The 19,304-nt window shown below is 43.7% G+C and overlaps 1 protein-coding gene and 2 long non-coding RNA genes across 3 annotated transcripts in view; 1 reads left to right on the forward strand and 2 right to left on the reverse strand.

Moving 5' to 3' along the window:
• epo.L (erythropoietin L homeolog) overlaps positions 1 to 2,691 on the reverse strand; it is a 30,193-nt gene extending 27,502 nt beyond the window's left edge. The window contains exon 1 of the mRNA XM_018253908.2: positions 2,475 to 2,691. Within this exon, the coding sequence (XP_018109397.2) occupies positions 2,475 to 2,487 (13 nt within the window). The 5' untranslated portion in view covers positions 2,488 to 2,691. The remainder of the gene's footprint in view (positions 1 to 2,474) is intronic.
• The window catches only part of LOC121401676, a 54,042-nt gene extending 39,047 nt beyond the window's left edge, over positions 1 to 14,995 (forward strand). The window contains exons 3-4 of the long non-coding RNA XR_005966424.1: positions 6,255 to 6,441; positions 14,399 to 14,995. This is a non-coding gene — a long non-coding RNA (uncharacterized LOC121401676). The remainder of the gene's footprint in view (positions 1 to 6,254; positions 6,442 to 14,398) is intronic.
• Positions 14,996 to 15,659: 664 nt separating this feature from the next.
• On the reverse strand, positions 15,660 to 19,090 carry LOC108711831. Its single transcript, XR_001934947.2, has 2 exons — positions 18,913 to 19,090; positions 15,660 to 16,113 (listed from the first exon to the last, which is right to left on the reverse strand). It is a non-coding gene; the product is annotated as an uncharacterized LOC108711831 (long non-coding RNA).
• Positions 19,091 to 19,304: the final 214 nt, after the last annotated feature.

Genomic DNA, 19,304 nt, shown 5'->3' on the forward strand with positions numbered 1-19,304 from the left:
CACTGCCAAGTATACTCTCCTGATACTGATCTCTCCTCTCTGTTAATAAACAGTACTGCAGTAATTCTCTCCTGATACTTTGATCTCCCCTCTCTGCTTATCAACTCGATCCAATCACAAGCTACTGCAGTATCTCTCCTCTGGATACTGATCTCTCCTCTACCTGCTTCTTGATTTACTAACACGTACGCTGAGTATTACTCCTGCGCATAATCTGATGCTCTCCTCTCTGGTATAACAGTAACTGAGTATCTCTCCTCTGATACTGATCCTTCTCCTCTCTGATTATAACAGTTACTGCAGTTCTCTCCTGATACGTGATCTCTCCCTCTCTGTGATTAACAGTACTGAGTATTTCTCTTACCTGATTTACTTGATTGCCCCTCTCTGATATAAACGCAGTATCTGAGTATCTCTCCTCTGATTACTGATCTTCTCCTCTCTGTTTCTATAACAGTACTTAAGTATCGCTCTCCTATACTATGATCTCTCCTCTCTGATCCGATATAACAGTACTGTGAAGTAATCTCTCCTGATACTGACTCTTCTCCTCTCTGTTATAACAGTACACTGAGTGATCTCTCCTCTGCATACTGATCTCCTCCTCTCTGCTATAAACTCAGTACTGAGTATCTCTCTCTCGAGACTTGATCTCCCCATCTCTGATATAACAGTACTGCAGTATCTCTCCTGAACACTCACCTCGATCTCGCCTCTCTGTCTACTTCTCATTTATAACAGCGTACTGAGTATCTCTTCTCTGATAGCTTTGATCGCATACACTCTTCCTTGGTATAACAGTACTGAAGTATCTCTCCTGATACTGATCTCTCCTCTCTGTTATAACAGTACGAGTTAATCTCTCCTGATACTGATCTCCCCTCTCTGCAATATTATAACAGTACTGAGCTATCTCTGCCTCTCGATACTTGATCTCTCCTCTCTGTATTACCAGTAGCTGAGTATCTCTCCTCTGATACTGATTTCTCTCCTCTCTGCGATGTATGCCTTTAATAACCAGTTCACTAGTATCTCCCTCTGATACTGAGTCTCTCCTCTCTGTATAAACAGTACCTGAGTATCCTCTCCTCGATACTGATCTCTCCTCTCTGTATAACAGTACTGCAGTATCTCCCTATACTTGATACTCACTCCCTCTCTCGCCCGTCCGGATACGGTATACACCATCACTGAGTAGCTCTCCTCAAGTATACTGATCTCTCTTCTGCCGACAGGTCAGCTATAACCAGTACTGAGTTATCTTCCTGGAATAACTGATTGCCATCCTCTCTCTTGTATAACCACAGTACTGACGTATCTCTCCTCTGATACTGATCTCTCCCTCTCTGTCATATAACAGCTACTGAGTATCTCTCCTGAGTACTGATCTTCCCTCCTCTGCGGGCGGTGCTATAACAGTAGAGCATCTCTCCTGGTAACGGTGTAATCTCTCCTCCTCTTGCATAACAGTACTGAGTTATCTCTCCCTGATACTTGATCTCTGCCTCTCTGCTTGCCTATAACAGACTGAGATCTGTCCTGATACTGATCTTCCTCTCTGTTATAACACGTACTGAGTATCTCTCCTCTGTATACTGATTCTCCCCTTTCTCGTGTACCTCAAACAGTACTGAGTATCTCTCCCTGATACTAGCTCTCCTCTCACTGTATAACAGTATCTGAGTATCTCTCTCTGATACTGAATCTCTCCTCTCTGTGTATAACAGTACTTGAGATCTCTCGCCTGATAGCGTGGGATCTTTCCCTCTGTACTAAAACCAGTACTGAGTATCCTCTCCGCGAACTGACTCTCCTCTCTGTATACATACTGAGTATCTCTCCTGATACTGATCTCTCCTCTCTGTATAACAGTACTGAGTATCTATACCCTACTGATGATCTCTCAACTCTGTATAATGGTAGTGAGTAGATATGTTTTTGCAGGGCCATGTGATGTGTAAGGTCAATAAATCAGATTTGGAGCAGGACACATAGTGATGGGGGGTTCAGGGAAAGTTGATATAAATGTTATTTGGGGGCTGCACTGTTGGTAGAGAGTTACAGTTGAATATGTGCAGTCAGTGCAGCTGTAAGAAGTGCAGTTGTATCACATTCCCAGACAAGGAGCTGGTGAGTGTGGGGAAGTGTATATGGGGCAGTTGTTACTAACAGAACCTGCACTGGATCAGGTGCATCAGACTACAGCCCATGTTATGCCCATATAGTATATAGTATGTTCTGTATGTGTGTGTGTGTGTGTATATGTATATAGTATGTACTGTATGTGTGTATATATAAACTATATAGTATGTACCGCATGTGTGTATATATATATATATATATGTATATAGTAGGTACTACATGTGTCCCTGGCTTGGCTGTAAGGTGAGTTTGCAGGTATATAAAAGGCTCCTGGTAGTGACGCATGAGAAGTAAATGACAGTTACATTGAGTAAATACAAATAATGACCTACCAGTCACACCCATATCCAAATCTTCAAATGTAGGAGACTTGCATTTTCCATGGCATTAAACTGTACAATAATCCAGTGAAGTGAAGAGGATGGTGCCCGGCTGGTACAAATCCAGTTTGGCTGAGAGAAAGCAGCAAGTTCAGTCGTCCCCCCTATAATGTACGAGAGCTGAACCCCAGAAGAAGTCCATTGGATGACATTACAGGGGTTTAGCAGAGCCGTGAGTTTGTGGGTCTGGATGGGGAGAGAGCCATGTGGGACAGACAGACGCAGTTAATGTTTCACCAGCAGATTGGAATTAGGAGAGTAAAGGGTTGGAGGGAGCTGAGCTTTTCAGCACTGAGTCCAATTCATATTTGACTGAGACACAGGACGGGAAAGGGGGATTTCCTCATTTTCCTTCCTTAAGAAAAAGCCATCCTGGCGGAAGGAGACGATGCGAAACTTATCACGTCAGCCCCAAAGGCTTCCACTCCATCCACACTAGCGCCTGCTATAAACACTCATATAAACAATCATCCTCAGCTGCACAGACAGACAGACTTGCAGACACACCGACAGCTGTACAGACAGACACATAGAAAACAGGGCAGCTAAATAAAAGCTGATACAGGTATATATCTATATCTATATACAAAGTGCAAAGTGATTATAAGCAAAATGCAGACAAAAGGTGTCAAAAAAAAGAAATGGAATGGGATGAATAAACCTTTTATCTTTTTGTTTCTTTTTTTGACACCTTTTGTCTGCATTTTGCTTATAATCCTGTGAGTGCCATCACTTTGCACTTCGTATCTACTTCTTATGCATAAGCACCCACGTCTCCAATATATTCAGGGTGTGCGGCTCATACACCCTATTTGCTATACTGTATATATATATATATATGGATAGACAGAACCTACATTCATTGACCAGTAAATTCAGGCAGAAATAGATGGATTGATGATAAATGATAGATAGATATATAACAGATAATAGATAGATAGACAGACAGACAGGCAGACAGACAGATGATAGACAGACAGGTAGATAATAGATAGATAGAGAGATAGATAGATAGATAGATAGATAGATAGATAGATAGATAGATAGATAGATAGATAGATAGATAGATAGATACATTATCTATATATACATAAATCATATAAATAGAAATATAAATAATAAAGATAGATAATAGATGTATGGATATATAACTATTGGTAAAGCACTGTTAAGGAGCTATGCAATATATAAATGTACAATATAAAAGTACAATATAAATAACAGTTCAATATATAAAGGTACAATATAAATTAAAATGTAGAATATAAATAAAAGTATAATATATAAAAGTACACACAGGGAGGGCAAGTCAAATAATAAATATACACAGAGCTCATATAAGGACACAGAGATTAAGTGATATGTGGTAAGAGACACAATAGGAAGGAGGTCCCTGCCCCATAGAGCTTACAGTCTAGTGGTAGATGACAGATCGATAGATAAAATCTAACTGTCAATCCCACAGCCTCTCTCTCCTGTATATAAATGAAAGGGTTTTGTATTTGTTTCTATTATCTATATGTATATATATATATATATGAGGTGCTAGAGGAATGAGCAAGTTGCAGGCAGTGCCCCAGGTTGGAATCAGAGACAGTTTTGTATGATGTGCCAGGGAACATATTTGCAGTAGATAAGTCCCGTCCCCCCATGTAAATACAACCCCCATGTGTCACTGTGCAGATACGTGACTGGCTCACAGTTGTGGTTATAGGATCCAGCGCTGTCACTGCAGGAAAAAACATGCTGGGGGTTAGGGGAGAGGTGTTTAATGATTAAATAAGGGACAATATAACCCCTGCTGAGGGCTCCTCAAGGTGAGACTATTCTATAGCATATCTGCTCATATCATAACAGTCTCACATTTACATTATATTATATTGGAGCTGATATAATAACAAATACTGAACTGGGATTCCCTGCAGATAGTTCCCCAGTCAATCACAACTCTGCTCAGCAAGGTGATAGTGTTTGGCACAACCCAGCAGCACCACTGAGCGCTATCACCTGACCCAATCCTGACTCCCACGTGCTGGACAAAGAAATCTGACAGTTTGTCAAATAAATAGTTATCAAACCTAAAAGGTTCTGAAACATAATGTGCCATGAGTAATATATATGTTTCCCTTATGTTTGGGCGGGTGTCCTGCTGCTGGATCAGTATCAGTACAATGAGAATCGTTTTGGAAACACTGTATTTTCTCACCCATCCAAGCCTGAAAATGGCTAAAAGTATATTTTAAAAAATATATATATAAAAAATGGAGTGAGTGTATCCTGCACGGTGGTGCTAGAGGCACCCGTATAGATGCCGGCAGTCAGTCTGTATTCTGGGCTTGATACATACAATATAGAACAGGGACAGACTTCTGCTCTAACAGACTCACTTCCAGTACATTAAAGCAGGCCATGCACATGCCAATTCTATTGCACGATTATTGATACATGTATGGTGGCCCCCAATCCTGACCAATATCCATGTACTGTGGCCAATTCTAAGCAACATTTCAATTGGTTTTCATTATTTGTTTTTTATATATTTTTATAGTTATTTGCCTTTTTCTTCGGCAGCTTTCAAATGGGCGTCGCTGACCCCTTCTAAAAAGCAAATGTTCTGTGAGGCTACAAATGTATTGTTATTGTTACTTTTTATTACTGATCCTTCTATTTAGGCCTCTCTTATTCATATTCCAGTCTTTTATTCAAATCAATGCATGGTTGCTAGGGGAATTTGGGCCCTAGTTACCAGATTTCTTAAAATGCAAATTGAAGAGCCGCTGAATAAAAAGCTAAATAACTCAAAAAACCTTCAATAATAAAAAGTGAAAACAGATGGCAAATTGTCTCAGAATATCACTCTCTACATCATACTAACAGTTATCTCAAAGGTGAACAACCCCTTTAAAGGACATGTAAAGCCTACATTTTCCTATCATGTATATAAGTTGGGCAAATCTTCCCCACCCAAGCCACATCATTTCTACAGCATATACCCCTTCATTTGGCAGCGCAGCTTTCACCTGGCGGCCATTTTCCCTCTGACACATCAGTAACATTAACATGTGCAAACAGGACATATATGCTGTAAAGTTCATGCAATGTACAGGTTTACACAGGCACAACATACTTTGATAAAAAGTTCTGCTGGGGTTGAGCACACAAATGGTTAAGCTGAGCTCAGTAGAGGAAAAAATAAGATCAGACAGCTAGTTTCTATGGGAACCAGCAATGCTATATCTTCATTGGCTGTTAGACTGGAGGGTGTGTTTAGTAATCTGACCTGAGAAGAACTGAGCATGCTCATGAGCCAAAGCAATTTTCTGAGGGAGGGGGCAGCGTGGGTTAGAGGAGGAGAAGGATTTCTAAGTGATTAAGGGGATGTTGCAGTCTTACTTTTAACCTTTTAATAACCAGAGTGGCAGTTATCTAAAGATTTCAAAGAGGCTTTTCACTGATTACATTTTTGTGGGGAGGGTTTACATATCCTTTAACAAAGGCTGCAGCTGGGTGAAGGTAGGGCTTATATAGAAGGCTTCTCAGTGGACTGGATTTTGTTTGTGTGCCTATGAACCAGTTTCAGATTTTGCCCTGTTTTGTATAATGAAAAAAAGAAACTAATCATAATTCCTAATCACATTAACAGGCAGTAAGTTTGTGAAGCTTTATTCATTGTACTCCTGCTGAGAAATGGGGGTTGCTGTCCCTTTAATGAACTCGTTTGTTTCTTCCCAGTGTAGAGAGATGGTTTCACCTCCAAACACAACCCACCTGTCTCTGTGGTACTGGGATTGCTAAATCCAACCTGGTGTTTTATGTCCGACATCGGCAGCGCAAGATCCAGTGAAGAAAACCAGTCTGGGGAAAAGACACGGGAAAACTCTATTTCTGAGCTGAACCAGAGACACTGGGATGCAATAAGGTTGGATTTTTTGTTTTATCTCATCTGCTCCTTGTTAGTCTGGAACATTGACTTTGTGCAGTTTTATACGGAGCTGGCACAGATTATACATAGACCCCTGCCCCGGGATCATACAATCTACTCACCTATCACTTTCACACTGTGGTGACTTTTATTAGGAGGCCATTGACCCATCTGTCTGTTTTTGGAGCGTGGGAGTTAAGCCACACAGTCAAAGCATACAAAGTCCTTGCAGACAATGCTCTGGCTAGAATTGAACTTAGAACCTCAGTGGTACAAGGCAGTAGTGCTCAGCTTTGCACCCCCATACATTGTACCCTCATACATTGTACCCTCATACATTGTACCCCCATACATTGCACCCCCATGCATTGCACCCTCATACATTGTACCCCCATACATTGTACCCTCATACATTGTACCCCCATACATTGCACCCCCATACATTGCACCCCCATGCATTGCACCCTCATACATTGTACCCCCATACATTGTACCCTCATACATTGTACCCCCATACATTGTACCCCCATACATTGTACCCTCATACATTGCACCCCCATACATTGCACCCCCATACATTGCACCCCCATGCATTGCACCCCCATGCATTGTACCCCCATACATTGTACCCCCATACATTGCACCTGCATACATTGTACCCTCATACATTGTACCCCCATACATTGCACCCCCATGCATTGCACCCCCATACATTGCACCCCCATACATTGTACCCCCATGCATTGCACCCCCATACATTGCACCCCCATACATTGTACCCTCATACATTGTACCCCCATACATTGCACCTGCATACATTGTACCCTCATACATTGTACCCCCATGCATTGCACCCCCATACATTGCACCCCCATGCATTGCACCCTCATACATTGTACCCCCATACATTGTACCCCCATACATTGTACCCTCATACATTGCACCCCCATACATTGTACCCCCATACATTGTACCCTCATACATTGCACCCCCATACATTGTATCCCCATACATTGCACCCTCATACATTGCACCCCCATACATTGTATCCCCATACATTGCACCCTCATACATTGCACCCCCATGCTGCACATCAGGCTACCCACAGGCTATTACTGGGATCTGCAGCCCTGGAGCTTACACTTTGTACCAGTCTGTCCCTTGCTAGTTCTCTTATGGGTCCGGCACAAGCCTGGACCCACAAAGTAGTAGAGCCAAAGTCATATTGTAAAAGATTAAAAGCTTACATTTTATTCTCCATAATTAAGAACCAAGACCTGATGCATTTTGTGTCTACCAAGGACACTTAGTCATAAGCCTGTGACCAAGTGTCCTTGGTAGACATGAAACGCGTCAGGCCTTGGTTCTTGGAGAATAAAATGTAAGATTATAATCTTTTACTACTACTCTGTGGGTCCAGGTCTCTTTTGATGTCTCCTGGTGTTTGATCCATTTGCTGAAGGTCTGGGGCTTGTGCACCCGAGCCCACCGTACATAGTGATAAGCTCGTCTAACGCATTTAATACACTGCACATACTGGTTCCTTTTTTGTATATTTAGTTCTCTTATGTAGAAGGCCATGGAAGCGAGTTACAAAACCCCAGTATGTAACGATTTAAAGATAAAGAGTGAACTTTCCTGGAAAGAGAAGCAAGTCCCCTGCACTGCTCCCCTGGGCTGTTACCTGACAGTTTAACCTGTAACTGCTGCTTGTGGCTCTTCTGTCTCTTCTGCAAATAAACACGGGGGGGGGGCATCACGTTTCATTCACAAAATAAACACTTGTGATTCCTCAGAAAAGGAAAGAAGTAGCAGCCTTTCTGGCAAAGAACCTGCCCTTTCTCACTCTCCCACTTGGGGCAAATGGATTCCATAGAAGCAAATGTAAGTGACACAGGGCTTTGAGAATTCCCCGTGATCTCTGGGCAGCAGCTTGTACCTCACTGCCAAGTCTTTAGGGGGCAGATATTAGTCCTTGTTTCCCCGAAATCTGCCTCTATAGGAACAAACCTCATTTACTAGTGTCAGGCACAGGGTCTGCCTGGTGGGTGCAGGGCTCACACTCCCCTACAGCTGCCTGGGGGAGGAAGATCAGGGGCCTGGGGGAGCGCCAATGGGGTTCAGGTCTGGGCCATCAGGGCCCATCAGGTTTTTCCAGGTGTCCCACCATCCTAGTCTATCCCTGCTCAGTTGACTGTCTAGCAGAGCACTTCTTTTTTCCCAAACTACTTACTGTTCCACTCAGCGTAATGAGTTCCACAGCACAGCTCCATAGCAGAGAACCTACCCCCAGACACCACCTTTTTATTACAGGTAAGGCCAATCCGACTCACACCTGAGCAGCCCCTCATTCTCTCAGCCCTCTGTGCTGCTTTATAAAGGACTCTTGTGGGAATATACCTCTATATTTGGATTGTAACATAGTAAGTAAGGTTGAAAAAAGTCACTCGTCCATCAAGTTCAACCTTTTTACTTTTTTTTAACCTGCCTAACTGCCAGTTGATCCAGAGGAAGGCAAAAAAAACCTCTCCAATTTGCCTCAGAGGGGGAAAAATTCATTCCTGACTCCAAAATGGCAATGGGACCAGTCCCTGGATCAACTTGTACTATGAGCTCTCTCCCATATCCCTGTATTCCCTCACTTGCTAAACACCATCCAACCCCTTCTTATACCTATCTAATGTATCAGCCTGTACCCCTGATTCACTTCCCAGCTCTCCCTGTAACACCCCTTTCCCTCCTCTAATCTCATTGGCTCCCTCCTGTCTGCTGGGAGGAGCTACTGGTGAATAAAGCATCCGACCCTTCCTTGTACCTATCTAATGTATCAGCCTGTACCCCTGATTCACTTCCCAGCTCTCCCTGTAACACCCCTTTCCCTCCTCTAATCTCATTGGCTCCCTCCTGTCTGCTGGGAGGAGCTACTGGTGAATAAAGCATCCGACCCTTCCTTGTACCTATCTAATGTATCAGCCTGTACCCCTGATTCACTTCCCAGCTCTCCCTGTAACACCCCTTTCCCTCCTCTAATCTCATTGGCTCCCTCCTGTCTGCTGGGAGGAGCTAATGGTGAATAAAGCATCCGACCCTTCCTTGTACCTATCTAATGTATCAGCCTGTACCCCTGATTCACTTCCCAGCTCTCCCTGTAACACCCCTTTCCCTCCTCTAATCTCATTGGCTCCCTCCTGTCTGCTGGGAGGAGCTACTGGTGAATAAATCATCCGACCCTTCCTTGTACCTATCTAATGTATCAGCCTGTACCCCTGATTCACTTCCCAGCTCTCCCTGTAACACCCCTTTCCCTCCTCTAATCTCATTGGCTCCCTCCTGTCTGCTGGGAGGAGCTACTGGTGAATAAAGCATCCGACCCTTCCTTGTACCTATCTAATGTATCAGCCTGTACCCCTGATTCACTTCCCAGCTCTCCCTGTAACACCCCTTTCCCTCCTCTAATCTCATTGGCTCCCTCCTGTCTGCTGGAGGAGCTACTGGTGAATAAAGCATCCGACCCTTCCTTGTACCTATCTAATGTATCAGCCTGTACCCCTGATTCACTTCCCAGCTCTCCCTGTAACACCCCTTTCCCTCCTCTAATCTCATTGGCTCCCTCCTGTCTGCTGGGAGGAGCTACTGGTGAATAAAGCATCTGACCCTTCCTTATACCTATCTAATGTATCTGCCTGTACCCCTGATTCACTTCCCAGCTCTCCCTGTAACACCCCTTTCCCTCCTCTAATCTCATTGGCTCCCTCCTGTCTGCTGGGAGGAGCTACTGGTGAATAAAGCATCCGACCCTTCCTTGTACCTATCTAATGTATCAGCCTGTACCACTGATTCACTTCCCAGCTCTCCTTGTAACACCCCTTTCCCTCCTCTAATCTCATTGGCTCCCTCCTGTCTGCTGGGAGGAGCTACTGGTGAATAAAGCATCCGACCCTTCCTTGTACCTATCTAATGTATCAGCCTGTACCACTGATTCACTTCCCAGCTCTCCCTGTAACACCCCTTTCCCTCCTCTAATCTCATTGGCTCCCTCCTGTCTGCTGGGAGGAGCTACTGGTGAATAAAGCATCCGACCCTTCCTTGTACTTATCTAATGTATCAGCCTGTACAACTGATTCACTTCCCAGCTCTCCCTGTAACACCCCTTTCCCTCCTCTAATCTCATTGGCTCCCTCCTGTCTGCTGGGAGGAGCTACTGGTGAATAAAGCATCCGACCCTTCCTTGTACCTATCTAATGTATCAGCCTGTACCACTGATTCAGGGTGAATACTTTCCGCATTTATTGTACAATCATCAACTTCACATAAACTTACTCAGAGTGCTTCTCTAATTCCCATTCATTATCTATAATTGGCAGTGTCTGAGATATTAGGCTGCTAATGCCAGACTTGTGGCTCAGATGAAAGTCAGCAACCCTAGGGTTAACCAAGTACATAGCCAGGCACACTGACCTCTAGAGATACATATTGAGCTGAAATCCCACCTAAAACTGCTTATATACTAGAAACCAGTGAAAATAGAAAAGTGCTAGTTTGGCTGCAGAAGTGAGTGTGCATTGAGGCAATTCAGAAAGGTTTTTTTTTTTTTATTATTTCTTAAATCCCAGGATTGTGCGTTTGTTACACCCAGAGAGCACAGTGCCGCAAAGTGCAAAGTCCTACCGCAAGGGCATGGGCTCCAAAACACCTAAGAGCTCCAAGCCAAAAGGCACTGATGGCATCTTAAGTTTTTGGGCTCACCTTCACCGAACCTAGGGTGAGCCCCAATATCCCCGACCCCCACAACAAAAGGCACAGGCAGGGAGCAAGGGACTTCAGACTCTCCTTTGCCTAATGGCTAGTCCCTTCACCCCAGGTTCCACCAAAGCTTCCCCCAGGGATCCAAATCCTTGACCTGGAGGCACAGCCCAAAAGGACTCGAGTGCACACCAAGACCCGTGAGTTGCAGTAAAAACATATAAAAATAAGTGCACGAATAATGCTAAAAATAAGTGTTTTGGTGCCATAAGGCTAATGCCTGTGCCAAATAAAAACATGATCTCATTGGCCAAAAGGCCGGAGTAAAAAAATAAAAGCCGCAAAGTGCATATGTGCTTGACCCAGCATGAGTCGGGCACCCCCCATAGGGGGCACAATGCCCCAGACTTTCATAATGCTTAGGCCAGAGGATGAAGTGTTTCTCCGCAGATACTACACTTAATCTTAGCCAGAAGGCCTAGAATGTAATTATACTGATAGATGCTCCATTGTAAGTAGCGCTGAGCCCCATGGAAATACCATCAGTCCGGCCCTGAAAACAAAAGAAGAGCAGGCCCGGATTTGTGGAAAGGCCACCTAGGCCCGGGCCTAGGGCGGCAGGAATTTAGGGGGGCGGCATGCTGCCCAACCAAACCCACATTGGTTCAAAAACACTGGGGATACGCTGGAGATACAATCATTTTCTAAATTTCCCATGCGCCAATCCCCATTGCTCCTGTCCCGCTGAAGGGGACAGGGGCGATGAACGGCAGTGGACCTAGGGGCGCACACTATGTAAATCCATCCCTGAAGAAGAGGCCACAACTGGCCCATACCTAGTGAATTGCTGCAAGTGATGCAATTACAACACAAAATATGGGGAAACATGCTGCAACTTGCATGTGGTTTATCAGAATGCATATTAATTTGCATCTGTATTGGTGCATTGACACAAGCTCAAAAGTTAACATGCACCGGCAACTAAACTGGAATTCGGGGAGAAAGAAGTGCATTGTGGGTTAAAATTAACATGGCAGTCTACATCCAAAAATTGTACAATCCAGAAGTGAGATGCACATGCCTGTATGACTTTTATTATTCTCTTTGTCACTATCCCTCCTACACATCTCTCTTGCTCGGCCCAGGCTTCCAGAAACAATGCTGGCGTCTGTGCTTCTGAATATGCTTTGAAACACTCCAACGATTTCTCTTGCGAATTATCCATTTCCTCCAGGAAGCAATAACAATCATCGAGATGTCGTTACAGGCAGAGGCTTGTGGGAATGCAGTCCAAGCTCCTGGAGACAGACAGGCCGGGGTCGGGAGAAAGGTGCAGTGATTTGTATCGCTACTACGTGGCGCCCTGAGGTTTCTCTTCTGATCCTTGGGCCAATCTGTGAATTTTTCCATTTCAGAAATAAATAGCCAAACAATAAAGCAAAAATAGAAAATGAAGTATGCTGCTTCACTGGGTCGGTCAACATGAGCGCTGAAATTCCATCAAGGGACAGAACTTATGAGTTTGGTGTTTGAAGTACAGGAAGACTAGTCTACAGGGTGCACAACATGTCAATGTGTTAGACCAGGGATCCCCAAACTTTTTTACCCATGAGCCACATTCAACTGTAAATAAAGGTTGGAGAGCAACATAAGCATCCAAAATGTTCATTGGGGTGCCAAATAAGGGCTGTGATTGGTCCCTATGTGGACTAACAGCCTACAAGAGGTTCTGTTTGGCAGTACATCTGGTTTTTATACAACTAAAACTTGCCTCCAGGCCTGGAATTCAAAAATAATCACCTGCTTTGAGGCCACTGTGAGCAACTTACCAGCGGTTGGAGAGCAACATGTTACTCACAAGCCACTGGTTGAGGATCACTGTGTTAGACTAATCCACAAAATCTCATCATCCAACCAACAAGACTTTATGGGCCACTATATAAATGGAAGGGAATCAATACATTTTGACAAAGTCAAATCCTATATGCTGAAAAAGTTGGTTGGTTTCATACGGAGTCAGCCTGGAGAACTGGGGGCCCCTCAGGGGCTGCAACACCAAGAGTCCTCCCAAATAGCAAACTTCCGCATGTATGAACAAACACCGGCACGGCAATTCAGTTGTTTCTTAAGGAGATCGGGGGAGCAGGTCTGAGGGACGGGGCCCATCAGGTTTTTTCCCGGTGTCCCGTCAGCCCAGTCAGATCCTGGTTTCCCACCGTGCCCTCCACCACCTCAGCTCCCAATCTCCTGACAAGTCATTTATATTTTCTACTCAAAGATCTGATTTGGCCAGGGAACTAAATAAAAGACTTTCACCATCGGAGCCTTGTCTCCCAATCTGACCAAAATGGAAAGAGCTTTTGTCCAAACTAGGGCCAGGTGATATTAAGTCGTCCTTTTACTTTGAGGTTCACAATATTTTTATAAAACAAAGGGCAGAACAAGGGCTAATTTAGGAGAAGGCAATGGGTGAGATTGACATAAATCATCTTTGTTTCCTTTAACTCTGAGGGGTGCAGGTTCTCTATCAGTTCTGCAGCAGAAAGTTCTGGGGGTCCCAAATGGGCGTTGAAGACCACTAGGAGACCATGCTGGTTGTCACCCACGGTAACCCTTAAACAGACAATGAATAACAAGGACAATATTTTTTTCACAATTGAGGGACAACTATTAGAGCATACTCCGGCACAACCAAAATCAAACCAAATAACTGACTCCGGCAAAACCAAAATCAAACCAAATAACTGACTCCGGCACAACCAAAATCAAACCAAATAACTGACTCCGGCACAACCAAAATCAAACCAAATAACTGACTCTGGCACAACCAAAATCAAACCAAATAACTGACTCCGGCACAACCAAAATCAAACCAAATAACTGACTCCAGCACAACCAAAATCAAACCAAATAACTGACTCCGGCACAACCAAAATCAAACCAAATAACTGACTCTGGCACAGTCCTGCATGTAGGGAGGTGGGATTTCTGGTTATTTGAGTGATCTGTAAGACATCTCCTAGGCAAAGTGAGCCCACCCCAAAGACAAACCCCAAAATCCGACTCTGACTCCTGCATAAAGGCCGACACTGAGAGGGAAGAGTAACTTGATTATTTCCGAAATGGCACAGTGTTTCTAATCAATTATATTTATAAAATGTCTTATTTCAATATGATGAAACTTATATGTATAATCTCATCCCTCTGGCAGGCATCCGATTCCACTTCTGCTGGTAGGTTGTGCCATGTTTCTAAAACAACAGCAACAGTTACTGTTCCATTCGTGCTGCAAGTGTCAGAATATATTGTGGGATTTTCCTTGGCAACTACTTTGCTCTATTTATGTCCCGTTTAACAGCTGTGGAAGGATTTCCCCGTTCCTGTCCTCTATCCCAGAATGCCCTGTCCCCCTGGCTGGTCTGTATAATCCTGCGACACAAAGGCATGGCCTGGGCAAGTCTATAGGGAGTCTGGGTAAGACCTGACTTGGAAAGGATCCCAAAATAAATGCAACCCTTGGCTGTTCTGCTAAAAGCCCTTTCCCTGACTTTCCTTCTTCCAACTTGTAGTAACCCAACACCCTTCTGTTACTCTATCTTGTCTCTGGGCTGCTGCTCATTTAACCCTCACACTGCCTTACTAATCCCTAAACTATAAACTGGAAACCTCTAAACTGCCTGTTGTCTGTGCCAGCAAAGTTCTATTCATGTCCAACAGTCTCCATTATACACACGGGTCTGTGTAAATCTGGCTCCGTGCTCTTTGTTTCTGCAAGTGGAGCTGGAAGTGTTAAAACCAGTAGATGTGACCAGCAGTGTGTCGTCCCTTCTATTGTTTCACTACAGTGTGATATCATGAACCCGCAATGACACACTGACCTGTGTATGTATGGTGAAAGCATGATGACTGATGTAGTGCGTGTAAGCAGCAAACCTTGTAAGTTATGCACCTCTAAACCCCAATCTGGTACCTTTCTGGCCCAGCTGATGAAAGCCGTGCTCCCTTGCATTGCAATAGAGCTGCAGGTACAGGTAGCGAGAGTGAGAGCAGAGTTTGCAGGTGTGTGAGAAGCAACAGTGGTAAGTGTCAGAACTGCAGGAACTGGATCACAAGGCTAGAGATAGGAGAAAACTAAAGGTCTGCTCTTGCTCTGAATTCTGCAACCCTGGCAGGAAAAACCATGGACATGATTTCATTAGTCACTTTAGTTGCCCATTAACATTTGCACTGCTCTGCACTTTGACCTACCTTTTGTTACTTATTGGAAGACTCTGGCTACTATTTCTGAGTAAGGAATGTCAGCCACCTGCTACTCACTGGCATGACCTGTAGTATTGGTGCAGCTAGTAATGCTAGGGGTAAGGGCTGCACTTTACTCCAGACAGGGGACACTGCATGATGCTGCATTAGTGGAGGAAGGCTGTAGTTGCACTATAACTCTCACAATGAATAACTCATTAGGGTACCATTGATTCTTGCACAGTAAGTAGCAGTTTATTCCCAGGAATATATATATATAGTGCATATAAGAGAGAGGTTTGGACAGAAGACCCCCAGTTGTGTACAGTATGGCAGAAATCCAGCTCCTGGAGACAGAATGTTGTGCGAGTCTCTTCTCTACGTGACACACAAAGCTCTGATTGGGATCGTTTCACCAGATCCTCAATTATTTTTCCAAAATGAAACAAAAGGGAGACGTGATTGTGTGAGCGAGTCGTGTGTTTGGTGCTGCTGGGAGGGTGAACGTGACTCGTGTCAGAGGGAGAGAGGTGCAGTCGTACGGGGTCACTTCTCTGAATAACTGGCCTCTATATGACAAGCAGGAGATTCATTATCATTGGCTGTTGTCTTCCATTGGCCACAAATGTTGGGTCTCTTCAACTCCCCGCGGGTTCCATTGTTTCTGTGCCTTGTGTTTAGTGTTGCCTGGGGATAAGAATAATAATAATAATAGTCACTGAGGAACTGGATTGTTACAGAGAAAATCTAATAATCAGTAATAACCCTGATGAGAGGAGCCTCACCTGTACAGGTTAATAGGTGTTTGCTCATTACAGTGGCCCTTGCACTATACACATTGTATATCTCATATATTTCAAATATGAATTAATTGCATTTGCCCACACTATTGTTTCCCATTATCAGCTCTTGAACCTACTTCTCTGGTTTCTAACCTGTTGTAAATGATAATATTAATACATTGCTCAGCAGCAGCACCTTCAGCCCCTATTGAGCATGTCCTCTGAGTGTTACTAACGTCTGTCCCATAGCAACTGTTACATACGGTACATGAGTCACTTCATTTCCCTTAGGCCTGAATGTGGTTGGTAAATGTGTCGCCCCCAGAGTAACCTCAGATCCTCCGCTTATAGTGGAACATTTGAGTGGCCATTAGACACACACTCACCTCTGGTCTGGCCAGTTCTACACTGAAACACCCCTGGTCTGGCCATAGTAGTACTTATCTGTTATCTACTGTGTATCCTGTGCTTGAATGGCTGCCCCCATGGCTACACAGCAGCTTGTTTATATAAACTATAGTAGTACTTATCTGTTATCTACTGTGTATCCTGTGCTTGAATGGCTGCCCCCATGGCTACACAGCAGCTTGTTTATATAAACTATAGTAGTACTTATCTGTTATCTACTGTGTATCCTGTGCTTGAATGGCTGCCCCCATGGCTACACAGCAGCTTGTTTATATAAACTATAGTAGTACTTATCTGTTATCTACTGTGTATCCTGTGCTTGAATGGCTGCCCCCATGGCTACACAGCAGCTTGTTTATATAAACTATAGTAGTACTTATCTGTTATCTACTGTGTATCCTGTGCTTGAATGGCTGCCCCCATGGCTACACAGCAGCTATAGTAGTACTTATCTGTTATCTACTGTGTATCCTGTGCTTGAATGGCTGCCCCCATGGCTACACAGCAGTTTGTTTATATAAACTATAGTAGTACTTATCTGTTATCTACTGTGTATCCTGTGCTTGAATGGCTGCCCCCATGGCTACACAGCAGCTTGTTTATATAAACTATAGTAGTACTTATCTGTTATCTACTGTGTATCCTGTGCTTGAATGGCTGCCCCCATGGCTACACAGCAGTTTGTTTATATAAACTATAGTAGTACTTATCTGTTATCTACTGTGTATCCTGTGCTTGAATGGCTGCCCCCATGGCTACACAGCAGCTTGTTTATATAAACTATAGTAGTACTTATCTGTTATCTACTGTGTATCCTGTGCTTGAATGGCTGCCCCCATGGCTACACAGCAGCTTGTTTATATAAACTATAGTAGTACTTATCTGTTATCTACTGTGTATCCTGTGCTTGAATGGCTGTCCCCATGGCTACACAGCAGCTTGTTTATATAAACTATAGTAGTACTTATGTGTTATCTACTGTGTATCCTGTGCTTGAATGGCTGCCCCCATGGCTACACAGCAGCTTGTTTATATAAACTATAGTAGTACTTATCTGTTATCTACTGTGTATCCTGTGCTTGAATGGCTGCCCCCATGGCTACACAGCAGCTTGTTTATATAAACTATAGTAGTACTTATCTGTTATCTACTGTGTATCCTGTGCTAGTGTATAATATAGTGTATAATATAGTGTATAAAATAGTGTAATACATTTACATGATACACAGCTCATTGTACCTATTTCATATAGAATGTATAACGAATGTGAATACAGCAGTTCACAAGCACATTTGGTTATACAGTATATGTAACAAGATATGAAGCTGCCGGCTCTGCACAATCCATACGATGTGCAATACTCCTGCCTGCAACAGCGGCGCCCCCTAATGTCAGCAGTGCTACATAGCAATAAACACGAACACAACATTTCCTAACCGGGCTGCTGTTAAAGGAAAACTATACCCCCCAAACAATGTAGGTCTCTATTAAAAGATACCGAGTAAAACAGCTCATGTGTAAAACCCTGCTTCATGTAAATGAACCATTATCATAATAATATACTTTTTTAGTAGTATGTGCCATTGGGTAATCATAAATAGAAAATTGCCATTTTAAAAAATAAGGGCCGCCCCCTGAGATCGTAAGATTCACTGTGTACATATACAAACCACATGTAAGGTCACATGAGCCAATTAACAGACAGAGTTCTGCCTTTTGCTTCCTCACTTCTTCCTGTTACAGTTAGTGTTGTAGTATTTCTGGTCAGGTGATCTCTGAGGCAGCACAGATAGAGTCACGAAATGGTGGTTCAAGGCAAGAGATGTAAAAGGGCAATATTTATGTAAATATATATTTCAGTTTGGCAAGATTCTTTAATATGTCATTCAATTTGATATAAACTATCTGTTGCTTAAGTATTCAATTTGGGTGTATAGTTTTCCTTTAATATAATATACAATTCTGAGCAACCATGGGGCCAATTTATCATGTGATATAAAAAGTGGAGTGAAGCGTAACCGTGATGTTGCCCAGAGCTACCAATCAGCAAATAGATTTCAACACTTCGAAAACAAAAGCAAAGATTTGATTGGTTGCTATGAGCAACATCAGCGCTATTGTTTCACTCCATGATAAATAGACCCCACAGTCCAACTACTCACCAGAGTCCATAGTCCTTGGTAAATATCACAGTCCCAATCCTCCGGAAGGGGTTAATAACCACACAGCTCAAATGATTGTCCCTTCCCCAGAGCTCTTATTCCCCAGGTAGCGCTACCTTATTCCCCAAAAGTACCTCTCCTTTTGAAGTTGGCAGCAGCTCCCTCGTAGCAGATAAATGGTTAAGACCTGTCTTCAGTATGGGGCCCCACACTTGTATCCGTGCCAGTATCCTCCCTTGGGTGGCTCACTCACCGGGGGGCTCTCAGAGGAATTCACACTAGAGATCACATGCAGCTCTGCAGCAGGATCAATCTCACTAGTGGCACCTTTCTCCTTCTGAGTTTGCAGCAACTTGGCAGGGGACAGGCTGGGCTCAATCTCCCCAGATTCAGCAGCTTCTTCTCTGCACCTCACAGTCTTACAGCTACTCACACTGGCTCTCTCTGCTCTCTCTGGGACCCCCTGCTTTTGGCTCCAAAGTCAGGCACACCCTTTGTCCCAAGGATGCACTGGGGTTCCCAGCCA

Source organism: Xenopus laevis, chromosome 3L, assembly GCF_017654675.1.
Source record: "Xenopus laevis strain J_2021 chromosome 3L, Xenopus_laevis_v10.1, whole genome shotgun sequence".
Taxonomy (NCBI): domain Eukaryota; kingdom Metazoa; phylum Chordata; class Amphibia; order Anura; family Pipidae; genus Xenopus; species Xenopus laevis.